This window comes from Cryptomeria japonica, chromosome 6, assembly GCF_030272615.1.
Source record: "Cryptomeria japonica chromosome 6, Sugi_1.0, whole genome shotgun sequence".
NCBI lineage: Eukaryota > Viridiplantae > Streptophyta > Pinopsida > Cupressales > Cupressaceae > Cryptomeria > Cryptomeria japonica.
Window position 1 is genome coordinate 652,236,074 of NC_081410.1, and position 13,591 is coordinate 652,249,664.

The window sequence follows — 13,591 nt, forward strand, 5'->3', positions numbered from 1 at the left end:
TTATTGCTATCTATTAGTATTTGAATTCATTCAATGTGCATTAATCGACATCTATAATTTATAAGGAGAAATCAAGGGCATAAGTCTAATCATTCTAAGATTTTTTGTATTTGGAGCACTAAAATGAACCTAAACCTACATCAACTCCATTGTAGATGTCTACATGTCTAAGATTGTTGTTTTAAATATTCTTTCATCACTATGAAGCTAGTATAATCAAGGAGATTGGCCTAGAATAAAATGAACCTTACAATTTGAAATTTTTCTTTAGGTATTTTCAATACCACCAATCCTTACACTTAATTCAATATTAGATACAACAATGAAATAGTTTCTAGCATTCTACAATCACCTAGATCAATCTTATGAGATTCAAGTCATTTTCATGCATTGAGTCAATATTGTAGAGAGATATTAGCCCTAGATGGCACAAATTTGACCGTTAAAGAATTTAGTGACTAGTTTAAATCCAAGTGATTGATAAATAAGGTGGTTATGCCAATCTTTACCCTTTATAAATATATTTCATTTGATATTAATATCTAAAACATACAACTTTCATTTAATTCAATTATCAAAGGATGAGCTACAACTTTAACATGTGAAGATCACTCAGACAAAGATATCAACATTAACAATGTGAAAAAATAAGTAAAAAAGCATGGACAAATATAAAACAACACAATTACCATAGAGGAACCCGCTTTAGGTTAATTCTAATAAGGAAAACTCCCTATTTCACTAAGAAATAAGAAATCGTAGAGATTACAATGATCAATATAGTTCAGAAGAATCCCTATAAAAATGTTTTAAAAAGCTCTCAATTTCCTCAACAAAACTTCCTTGCTCACACAAACTTTGCATACAAAAATAATTTATCATAGTAGCTCCCAAATTACCCATCATTTATCTAACCTCCTTCCAAACATTAAAATAAGCATTAAAAAATCCCACAAGCTCCCTGTTGTTAGAATTAAGGTTAAATGCTAAAAACCAAAGCATCATTTTAATGGAATGTGATAACTCACTTTTCAACATTTTAGTTAAATATGACATGTTCCATTTTTTATTTTTATAATGTTATAATTGTATTGGTAAGAACTAATAAAATAGTATTGATGTGGAGACCCTTTAACCATATCAATCAAACCCTAGCTCCATTACCTTTGTTATTCTCTTCTCATCTTTTGTGAAAATAATGTGGCTTCGAATTTAACCGGGTGTGGGGGAGCACATCAAATTATTTTGGATTTACACTTTCTTTGGTTGAGTGCACGGCATAGGTATATATATATATTTTTTTTTTGGCAAAAGCACACAAACTCGCCCAACAAGCAAAGATGCAAAACTACACGTTAAAGATTGTGTGTAGACAAAGAAAAGTATATGAATGGGAAAGTATTGGAGGATGAGAGCTTGGTCCCACTAATTTAATTAAAAATATTAAATAAAACATGGTATTGTTATTATTTTTTAAAATTTTGAGTAAGATGTTCGAGAGTGAATTTTAATTTTTTTTTTTTTTTTTTTCGCATATTTTTGTCAACTTTTATTTAATGATATCAAGTTTCTACAATCTATAGTAACTTAATGTAGTGCTTTTGGATTCGATTGTGCTTCTTGATGAGGAAAAAAACTCTCTAACACAATCGAATTCAGTAGCATTACATTAACTTTTATTTAGTTTGGGAGAATGGTTTAAAGTAATGTTTTCTCTTGTGTAAAATTGCCCTCTTCTTCTTATATCATTATTTTTATTATATTCATTTTCAATTTATCTATACACTTTTTTTGGATAATTCACACAATTGGGTTATCTATCACTCCCATCCACATATCAATTCATAAATATTTCATTACCACTTTAATTTTAGTATATTATTATCGTGGATCAATCTATTAGGTACAAGATTGATTATAAACCCACAAACCTAACTCCTAAGATTTCAAAATTCAAATTCAAATTTTAGTCCTCTCGTCCATTCCTTTCTTTCCTAGAGCCAACTAAACATGCATTTGTGTGATATTTTTATTTCCTTGTATTTATAGACAACCAATTGCAATTATTTGACATCATTTTATATATTGTTGTTCGAGGCAATTGTTCACATGTCATCCTAGGAGAACTTCAATTGGAGCACATAACATATAATACTTCTCTTTTGTATTATATAACATCACTATCCTTATTGTACTCATGATGTTCTATGCTATAGATATGAATGTCGTAGGTGAAAACACATAGTTGTGTTCCATTTATGGGACAAAGCACAAAAATGAGTCTAGGAAAGCAAAAAAGATTGAACACCTTTGAATGAAAGTTTTTCTTTGAGTGAGTGTCCTTAATTCAAGGTATAAGGCTTACCACAAGAAAATATGGTTCAAATAAAGGGAGTTTCAAATGGAGGACATTATTTTTAAATACTTAAAAAATATATTTAAAATCTACATGTAAAATCTTAAAAAGCATTAGTTCATCATCTTTAAAATCTTGACAGCTTCTTTTCTATAACTGACAAAAACTGAAAAAGTGGTCAAGAATAATAATTTAAGTGTCCTTTCTATACCATAAAGTGGAACACACCTTTATGCTTCCACTTTGACTAATTAATCTGAAATCTCTACCTCCTACTATGGTTGTTAAACCATCATATGAAGTGTGGACGAGTAAACGCCCCTTTGTTTCACACATTATAATTTTTGGATCTAAGGCTTTTGTTTATGGGTTTAAAGAAAAATGACTTAAGTTGGATTTATTAAACTAACCAATGTATTTTTACTAGTTCTAATTATAGTCTTAAAGGTTATAAGCTCTCGGATCTTCTAACCTTCCAATTGGTTAATTCTAGAAACATGATTTTTAAGAAACTTGGAGTTAAATTTAATTGGGAGTAGACAAAAGAAAAGGGAAAAAAGGTGCATTTTGAAACCAAATTATAGAAATAGAAAATACATAACTAGAAGAACACCAAGTTAGATAGGACGGTGTAAAGGAAGAAAAAGTTTGGATTCAAAGAGTTTAAAGGAATAATAACAAGAGCGTCTTATTACACCTTTAAAAAAAGTCCATAAGTAAATCATACAAATTGATAGGAGTAGCCCTCCACATCTCCATTGTGTATTTGTTTTATCTTGTACTAATAATGAATCTAGATCTATGAAGGAAGCTCTTTATTCAAATGAGTGTAATTCTTGAATGAAAGCCATAGACAAGTGCAAGACTTGAGATCTAGTTGAGTTGCTCAATGAAAGGAATCTCATAGGTTAGAAATAAATATTTAAGAACATATTTAGAGCAGAAAAACTATTAGAAAGGTTCAAGGCATGGCTAGTGGCGAAAGTGTACTCCCTAGTTGAAAGAGTTGATTTTGGTAAAACTTTCTTTTTTCACAAAACTAATTTCTATTACATTCCTAATTTCAATTAGCGTTACTTATGATTTAGAAGTAGAGCAAATAGAACTAAAACTGGTTTTATCCATGAGTATCTTAAAGAATAAATATATGTAATAACATGATGGTTTTATGGAAAATGCAAAGGAGAACTTAAACAAGCATTGTTCGATTTGAAGTAGTTATCTCAAATGTGGTATTCATTTGGAATTAATTAATAATCGATTGTCGATAATTATCTTCTATATTTTTTATTATAAAAGCAACAAAACAAGGGTGTTGGCCCTATACAAACCTAGGTTGATCAGGCCACTAACAGTAGGTCACAAACAAACCACTCTTGGTAAACAAAGGCCAAAACAAACCTTTAACAACACACTATCGGTATAGCTAGGAAACCACCCCAAGGGTGGGAAGAAAAATCACTCACAATTCGGGGAAGAGTTTGGCAGGAGGAAGAACTACCTTTTCACCTACAACTAACAACAATCCAAGCAATACTATTGTTAATAACATCATTATGAGTGGGATCAATAGGAGAAATCCCCTTAGAGATTATGTCAACACTTGGAGCACACTACAGATCATCAACTTCCAAAGACTGGAGCAAAACAGGAGCAACAAGAGTGGAATTCACAAAGCCAAAAGAAGCCACACTAGTAGCAAGAGGCAGAGTAGGATCCACTAGGTAAGAGTAGGCCACACCAATAGTAGGAGGCTCAACATCATCCTAGGAGGATTCATTAACCCCCTGTGAAAATTCATTAGAAGAATAAATCGAAGCCTCGACAACGAAGTGATCACCATTAGCATCCTTCCACCAAGTAGCAGTTCCTTAACGATGAAAGAGAGAGATAAATTCATAGCTAAGTGACCAGTTGAGAAGCATCTACAACATTGAAAAGGGAGGTACTCATAATCTGACAACTGAGTTCATGACCTATCCCCAACCATAAGAACCACATCCCCAGGGAGAGGCATAGAGATGTAAATGTCGATTAAAATGTGAGCAAAAGTAGAATGACCCATGAATGATGCGGTATCATCAACCTTCAAGAAACGTTTGATAGAGTTGCCTATGGCGTCACAACAATAATTCTCCCAAAAATGAAGGGGAAGATTGTGAAGACGAACCCACACCGAATGCACATTGAGTGGTTTAGTAAGAGGGTTAAAAGAAGTTGTTTGGGGTTTGACCAAGAGAGAGAGAGAGAGAGAGAGAGAGAGAGAGAGAGAGAGAGAGAGAGAGAGAGAGAGAGAGAGAGAGAGAGAGAGAGAGAGAGAGAGAGAGAGAGAGAGAGAGAGTTAACTCCCCAAACCCATAGCTTGCTCAACACCAAGTCACGATTATCATAAAAAGAAAAAGAAGCAATAAAAAACCCTTAGCACAAGGAAAAAGCTCAATGTTACCGACAACCAAGGGCTTCCAAGAATCCATCACCCAACAATGTAGATCAAGGACAGAAGGATGGAGACCAACAAATCTACACACCAACCCATAGCTCTTTATTAAAGGAATATTAAAGAATTATCTTCTATGTTGATGACATGATCTTTATTGGAAATATTAAAAAAATAATTAGGGAGTTCAAAACTCAATTATCTAGTGTTTTCAATATGAAAAAGTTGAGGGTTGTGAAATACATTCTAGGTATAGAGATCAACAAGGATTGAATTGGTAGAAAGATTTGGCTCACTCAGAGTATATCTAAACTATCTTGCAACAATTTTTTATGCAAGATTGTAAGCTAGTAAGTACTCATTTTTACGTATTGGTACTAAGTTATCATTACATTGGTGTCTTCAGTAAAATGATGATTCACATACATGTTTAGTACTCTATATGCTAGTGCCATAAGTAGTCTAATATATGAATGGTTTGTACAAGACCAAATATTGTCTAAGCAATGCAAGTTTTTAACAAATTTATGTCTAGCCTTGATAAAGAATGATGGACTTATGTAAAATGGGTTTTCAAATATTTGTGAGAGACTTTGTATTATTATATTTACTATTGTGGGACTGCTAATGTGGGTGGGTTGTTTAATATACATGATTTTGTTGATTCAACTTGCATTATTTTTTTATAAAGAAGTTGTTAATATGATGAGTAAGAAACAATTGATAATTGCATTATCCACTACAGAAGTAGAATAAATTAGTACAACACATGTCTATAAGGTAGCGTGGTTATTGAGATTGTGTTTAGATTTTGACCTCGAGTGTAGACGAATCAAGATTAGATCTCAAAGTTAGACTACCATATATATACTGAAGATCTTGGTGTATCATGCTTACATGAATCATAATCATTTTCATTATCACTTTGTCTATTAGATGATTGGCAATAACATGGTTGTGATATAGAAGGTTGGCACCCTGGTTAATATTGTAGATTCTCCAATTAAGTCAATAAGAATGGATAAATGTCATTAGTGGGGAGAGGTCATGGGCCTCGCCTCTTTTAGCACCTGATTTATATTTTAATTTTATTTTTTCTCTTGCAATGTAAACATAAGTGATGGAATGTTAAAATAAGGGGCTTCATTCATGTTGCAATTTTAAGTCAAAATTAATTGCATTTAATTATGTAGATGATAAATAATGTGTGGTCTCCAAACATATTAGAGAGAACAAAATAAAATGCTCGTGCGCAGATGAATACATTATTTTTTCTCCAAGATACTTAAGAGTCTCAAAACATCTTTTTAATTTGATGAATATAGCACAAATAATGAATGACTCAAGGAATGCGTAAGATTGGGACCTTAATCAAACTAAGCATTGTGACAATGTCGGTGACATCTATGATGTACAAAAGAGGTCTAAAAAGTGTAACATGTGTAAGAGGAATTAGAAACTACTTCATGACATTTGGCCATAATTAGATTTTTGTTGTGGATCATAGTTTTGATTCATTGGTTTGGTTACCACTTGATAGCTTCTTGTTTTTAACTTTTCTATATATTATAAGCATGCAATATTAAATTATAAAGTTCATTTGTAAATACTTTTCTGGTGTTAAAACTATAGTTGAGAGGGATAAATGGATTGTATTTTTGTACTAAATTGTTTAAAATATTAAAACCTAAGTCTTTTTGGATGGAGTTTTTTTTCACAACAATTTCTCCATATATATCTCATTTCTTTACAATTCATATATTATAAATCTATTGATTTTTACTTCTTTTTTCATTATTTAATTGATATAACGCATTGACTTAATCACATTGTAATTAGATGAGACCTCTACATGTTAGTATTTCAATTGTGTAATTCTCAGATTTAACCTTACTTTTTTTGTTAATCTAATCCATGTTGATGAATCATTCTAGGAAAATCTAAGTCGATTGTGGATCATATTAATCATTGAGAATTGTTAGAAATTTATTGAATGAAATCCACACACAAATAACTTTCATTATCATAATTCCTACAAGCATCAAACAAAACTATAATTTACATATAACTTTTTTAATCTTCTAGTGCTAGTTATATGACAACTACACTCAATAAAAAATGGAAGAAAGAGGAGTGGGGCACACTAGGATTCTCCTTGAGTAGAACATGATATTAAAAAAGTACAACGAGTAACATAATTTAAAAGGACAAAACCAAAAAACAATTGTTTTTATTTATTTTTTATATGCAATCTAATAAAAAACGTATAACATTATGGATATTTATTTGTCATTGAAAGACTAGACGTCATCCACCACTTGGTAGACCTTATTACAACAATTCTTTAACATAAAATGAGGGAAGCCCAAGCCATTACCTTGTAGTTTTAACTGTCATGGTCAATCCAAAACCGAATGGAAATAGAGGATCATAGTGACGATCCCCTATATTCATGGGCAATTGATCGACATTCTTCATCCATGTTCTTGAAAGCTTTCCTTGAAAATTGTAATCTCCAAAAATCATATCAGTCACACCTTTCCCTTCAGTTCCAGGAAGCCATGCCGCAACAAAGGCATCCATCACAGGAATATATGGTGTGATAACAAGTGGCCTTCCAGATATCAATATTACTACGCATTTCAAAGAAGTACAAACATTGTTGATTGTTTTTCCCCCATTTAATGGAATAGTTAAATTTGTATTATCCCCTCCTGTTTCAGCATAAGGTTGTTCACCCACTACCACAATACCATATGAGAACCCTTTTCTTTTGACATAGTTTGCACTTGGATTTATCTTATGAACAACTTTAGTAGAAGAACTAACAACGGATTTGATTGCTTTGAGAATTGTAGTGCCTACACAACAAGAAAAAATAGTAAGAAGTTTTGCTGCATTAATTACAACTAAAATGCTAGTTTATAAAATGGAAATCATTCTACACAATGATGATTACCTATTGTTGTGTTTCCACTTGAACCTTGCCATGAAATTGTCCATCCACCACATTGATAACCTAGATTATCAGCATGACTTCCGGCAACAAGAATTTTAGAAGCACTTTTATCTAAAGGGAGTAGAGGATCTTGGCCCCCTTCCTTTCCATTTTGTAACAACACTAGAGACTTTCTCACAGCTTCTCTTGCCAAATCTCTATGCTCCTATCGTACCAAAATATAATTTTTAAAAAACACCATAAAATTACTCTTATTCTTACTTTCAATAAAATAAATCTAAAAACATAAAAAATTAAAAAATATTTTGACTTAATTATAAATTATAAATTATAAATTATATTATAATTAATTTAAGAGTATGTTTATGAAAATCAATTGATAAACACTTAAAAATCGATATTCAACATTGAAAATATTAATAACAAGATTCCTTTGAATGATGCAATACAATATAGGTAAGGGAATAAGAGCACCTATCAAAAAACCACATTACCTTGCTACCAAGCTGTTTGACTAGGTTCAAACCTGCCATAGGATGCTCAAAAAGGCCCATGATGAATTTCACCCTCAGAATTCTCCTCACTGCATCATCTATTCTCTTCATATGTATAAAACCTCCCTTAACTAAGGAAGTCAGCTCATTAATAAAACCTGTGTAATTGAAGGGAACCATCACCTATGAAGCAAATTTGATAAGGAAAAAGTCAAGGACATGCCTTACATTAAATTAATTTAATAACCCACCATAAATCAGGCATTAATTACATCTAAAAAGCTTCAAAATTTGCTTGAACACAGTTGTATATCATTTTTTTAATAAACAAGTTGATCTAAAAATAAAAAGAGTTCCATATTAGTACCATGTCAATTCCAGCATCCACGCCTTTGAAGACTGAAAACGTATAATTAGCATCAGGGGGATCAGTTATCATATCAATACCTTCATAATCAGAAATAACAAATCCCTGCAGCCAAAATAAGGAGACATTGAAAAGTGTGTAAATCTTAAAATTTGATTTTGTATATCAAGTAAATGAAAAGTACTCAAAAGAAAAATTAAGATTAATAATGAAATGATTCTTTACATTGATCACGGACACATTAAACACAACATACCAACTATTAAATAGACAAACTAGTAAAATTTATCACAAATATACCATAATCATACCTTGAAACCAAGTTGCTTCTTGAGGACACCAGAGATAAGCATACGGTTAGCATGCATCTTCACCCCATTCCAACTAGAATAGGAAACCATGATCGTGGAAACCCCTTTTGCAATAGCATCGAAATAGGGTTTCATGTGGATATTGCGTAATCCTTTATAACTGATTCTACTGTTGTTCCCATTGATTCCTTTGGTAGTGCCTCCATCACCCACATAGTGTTTGGCACATGCTGCAACATTTGACCTAATACACCATTCCATGTAATAAACTTATTAATCAAAAAAGAAAAATGCTTGGATTCCAATTTTGTAAACAGCCAAAATGCCAGCAAAATATAGAAGACTCCAATGGAGATGAGTAAGAAAATATCCACTCATTAGATATATTCAATGAATCACATTTTAAGTAGGGAGAGGGATGGAGCTTACTGCCCTGCTACAAAGGGAAACCCCTTTGTAGCATTTGGAGGAAGGTGCCCCTGCAGACCAAAAATGAATTCTGTCATGGCTTTCACAATGTTTGGATCCTCACTGTAGCTCTCATAGCACCGTCCCCATCTAGGATCTCTGCAAACCTGTAAGCAAAAAATTTAAAAATAATACCACAATATAAATAAGCATAATTAACTTGAGTTTTTGAGAGCCTTACAGCAATACATGGTGCAAATGTATATTGAATTCCAGTAGCTCGAATTTCAAGAGCTGTAGCAGCACCAATTCTTCTTACAAGATCAAGATCCCTTCACAATGAAAATGAAATGAGGAAGAAAATTATTCTAGTGTCTTTGACAGGGTTTCAAATTGAATGATCAAATGCACATACAAATATGTTGGTTTCTAAATTTGTATAATTTTACTTGCCTAGTAGCTCCAAGGCCAATGTTGTGAGGAAAGATGGTTGCCCCATACACATTGTTGTGGCCATGAACAGCATCGATACCATAGATTATTGGGATCTGAAGCCGCGTAGACATGGCACCCTTCTGAAACTCATTCACCATGCCGACCCATATTGCAGGGCTTGCCTCAGTTGCGGGCACACTTCCTCCGCCATTCATTACACTCCCTGCATTTCAAACAATGGAATCACTTGAGACGAGGACCATTCTTCAATTTAGGTACCACTCTATTAATGCCTTTTACATGGCAAACTTAATATGGGATCAATTATTTAGGGCTTAATTCTAAAAATGATATCAAATGATATCTAAACTTATTGTATGTTGAGAATTTCAGATGATGTATTGATTTGATACCCAAGAATTACAGATGATATATTGATTTGATACCAATATCGGCTAAAGATTTTGTAAATGGATCATCATTCAAATTCATTTCCATTGAAGTGATTTGATGTGTCGGTTAAACCAGAAATCCTAAACCCATTGCAACTTGTGAAATTCTAAAAGAGCCAAATCTCCCAAAAAGCAATTTGGCGTACCACAAAACTGTCTGAGCTGGAGGATGATTAAAGATCATATCATTTTACATTGGGAGATACTTAAATTGATATTGAAAATTTAGGTTAGGACAAAAGAGCAAGATCGATCCTCTGTTTTACAGATGAGAGGTAAAGATTAGCAGCAATATGAAATAAGATTATGGAATTCATTAAAGAATTGAGTATAATTGATGAGAGTGATGATATGTTCTTTAATTACATTATCTACCAAAGTTTAAATTTTCAGAAATATAATATAAAGAATGGAGTCAAGATTATGTTTATCAGAATAAATCCTTAGACTGTCAATTAAAGAGATATCAGCCTATATACTCATGCTTCCATACTGGATAGCAAAATGAACCTATAAACAATATAAAATCCTCCAGTTAAAAAACATAAATCAGCTTTTATTTGAAAGATTTTATATCATATCATGAAAAATACAAGGGAGGATTTTTACGAGTGCTAGAAACGGAATACTGTTTAATGGGAAACTGCCATTGCATAAGGGTTAAAATGACAGTATGTACTTTACCAATCTTTACGGCTGAATCAGAATAAGGTGATAATAAAAAGTTCACCTGTTTGCTTACAAAAGCAAATTTCAGTTAATAAGAAAGATCTGCTCAAAAGGACCTATTATGGATTGGCTCGATCCAGGATATGTTTTAACAAAAAGGATTTCTGAATTTCCATTGGCGGTTTTCAAGACCAAATGGTAAGAAAATCCATTCCCCACGGAAATTACTTCAAAAATAAACAATTATCGCCGGATTCAATAGGGAAAATTTCTATAAATTCCAAATAGTAAACGACACTAAATACCTAGAACATAACTACATTGTCGAATGCACAATTTTAAATGTATGAAGTTGAGATTCAAAATGTGTGACTCTAATTATTTCTGCAATTTGATCCAGAAGACTTTCAAAAAAACAAAATGAAAGTAAATTTTATAAAATACCAATGTAATATTTTTTGATAACATCCGCAGAAGAGACCTGTCGTTCAATTTGGGTCATTTGCCCGATCTTCTCTTTTAGTGTCATTCGCCTCAGCAAATCCTCGACCCGAGCACTCACTGGCTGTGATGGATCTTTGTATCGGACATACTCTGCTCCTGCCCATGCAAATGCAAGGCATAGCACAGTCATCAACTGCAACAACTTCCATCTAAACTCCATGGCTTTGGTCCAAGAGGAAAGCAGGCCTGTATTCCCAGTTTGTTATTTATTTACAAAAGCGAGCATTTCTTTTGTGCGCCTGAAAAGGAGGTACGGAAGTTATGAATGGAGATCCACTACCTTTACTGTTGTCTTAAATATAGCACATGCCACAAGAAATACAGTGCAGAGTGCAGAGTGCAGAGTTATAACTTTGGATCCCTCACCATTATCATCCCCGCGTCTCCCGCGTGATTTTTGACTTGGTATCAAATCATTTCTGTATGGCAGGTGGAAGGGGCGGCCACACGATAATAGTGGGGATGAGAAACCAAAACTTTATTTTGGTGTTTTCTTCATGGTTATGTCTTGTTTGTAGTACAATTGAGTGTGTTTCTTAAAGGTTTTGTTTACAAGACTGTGAAAGAATCTTACTTTCTTCTTTCTTTGTTTTATTATTAATAGTAGATTATAATAATGTGAGTAAGCATACGTTTAAATGAGAAGTGGTGTGTTGGTGTAAATTATGTCTCATAATTATATTTTACTTAAGTTGATTTATGGTAATGCATTTCATAGTAGTTTGTTTATGAGACACTTAGGAAAATATGCACATAGAAATGATGCATGTATGAGAAATTTCACCTTTTGTGGTCTTATTTTGTTGTTACATTCCACCTTTGATGAACGATCCACCTTTTGTGGAATATTTTATTATTTCTCCTACACCTACCATCACCTACCCTTGTTTCTCATTGAGCCACATGTCATGATTGTGTGATTACGTATCCATATGGTCTTGCCTTTATAAGCAGGTTAATCTTCATTGTATGTATTTTTTAATGTTCCAAACGATGATATTTTGCATCTTGATTAGAATATAGTTTATTCTTCTCAATATCTTGTCTCTCTTTTGTGCTATTCATTGTGCTCTTGATCTTGGCTATATTTGACAAATTCTTACATGGTCCATGCTTTGATTTGGTCAAATCATGTATGTAGCATCATAAATTATACACCTTTAATTAGGTTGTCCAATTCCAAACACAGTTAGCATTCACCTTAGTATATCTGATTGTACTATGCATTATAGGACTTCCTTAGGCATTTAATTAAACTTGTCATTTCCCATCAATTCACATTCCATAAATTGGGCCCTTAATCTTAGGTGTGCCCCTTTTCTTATTTCATCGTGATTTAATCCTAATCTTACCCCAATTTCAATTTTCAAAGCATATCTCGCATATTTAGACATTATGGTTTGAGCCACCGAGCTGGAATCAACATTAGAACTTTGTTATCTTTCATTCCTTGAAAGTCAAAAAAATATTGTCGGAACTAGGGCAACCTACCACTCTGGTCCTGCACTTTTTTCCCCAAATTTTGGGAGGATACTTTGGTAGTCTTATCTAATTCAAATCCCGATCTATATGAAAATATATCAATTCTAGGTCGACTTTTGATCAAATTCAAATTTAGGGTTTCATATATAAGTCAAGTCTTTTCCTCATTTGGGAATCTAATCTAGCATCAAGTTTGAGATCGTTATGAAGTGAAAGTGTTTCTTTTAGGTGAAACCTCAAATCTACAAATTCAACAATTATCAAGTCTTCATCAACATCTTTTCAACCATGGAAGCTTCAAGAGACATTAGAGGATGAAAAGGGAATCATCGACTAATGATTGGCTTGTACCTCTTCCAAAGGGATTGGGTATCATTTCATGTTGTTCTTGTGTTCTCCATTAAGCTTTGGATATACCTCATACTAGTTTTCAGATTTACATCATTTCTTTTGATTTGCATCTTAATTATGATTTAAAGGATTTTCAATACAATCATTTAGGGTTTACTCTAACACATTTGAATAGGACTCTAGTTTGCATATTAGACATTTTAGCTCATAGCAATCTTAGTCAAACACTTAATATTCAAGAGCACATGCTTTTCCAATCATAATACCAACTATTTGTGGAGGTTGAAATCACCAAAACAAGGGGTTGACCAAGGCAAACCCCTATATAACCACCACCCTACCATTTTATGTCTTGCAAGTGCAGCT

At 32.7% G+C, this 13,591-nt stretch overlaps 1 protein-coding gene across 2 annotated transcripts; it reads right to left on the minus strand.

The window, feature by feature from the left end:
- Positions 1 to 7,002: 7,002 nt before the first annotated feature.
- On the minus strand, positions 7,003 to 11,879 carry LOC131033209 (uncharacterized). 2 transcript variants are annotated; one of them, XM_057964368.2, is made up of 9 exons: positions 11,333 to 11,879; positions 9,786 to 9,990; positions 9,574 to 9,664; positions 9,354 to 9,499; positions 8,925 to 9,168; positions 8,614 to 8,718; positions 8,247 to 8,429; positions 7,753 to 7,957; positions 7,003 to 7,654 (listed from the first exon to the last, which is right to left on the minus strand). In XM_057964368.2, the coding sequence occupies exons 1-9, from the start codon at positions 11,550 to 11,552 to the stop codon at positions 7,167 to 7,169; spliced, it is 1,887 nt and encodes a 628-aa protein (XP_057820351.1). In that variant the 5' UTR covers positions 11,553 to 11,879; the 3' UTR covers positions 7,003 to 7,166. The 2 variants fall into 2 exon arrangements, with proteins under 2 accessions (XP_057820351.1, XP_057820353.1); XM_057964370.2 differs by having other exon boundaries at positions 11,370 to 11,502.
- Between the last annotated feature and the right edge of the window lie 1,712 nt (positions 11,880 to 13,591).

What these genes read in the sequence shown, in the direction of transcription:
- LOC131033209 (XM_057964368.2), bottom strand. Translation starts at nt 11,552, where the DNA reads ATGGAGTTTAGATGGAAGTTGTTGCAGTTGATGACTGTGCTATGCCTT. An exon ending in TATCAAAAAATATTACATTG is followed by an intron (nt 9,991 to 11,332) that starts GTATTTTATAAA and finishes TTTGAAATGCAG; the next exon opens with GGAGTGTAATGAATGGCGGA. An exon ending in ATTGGCCTTGGAGCTACTAG is followed by an intron (nt 9,665 to 9,785) that starts GCAAGTAAAATT and finishes TTCATTGTGAAG; the next exon opens with GGATCTTGATCTTGTAAGAA.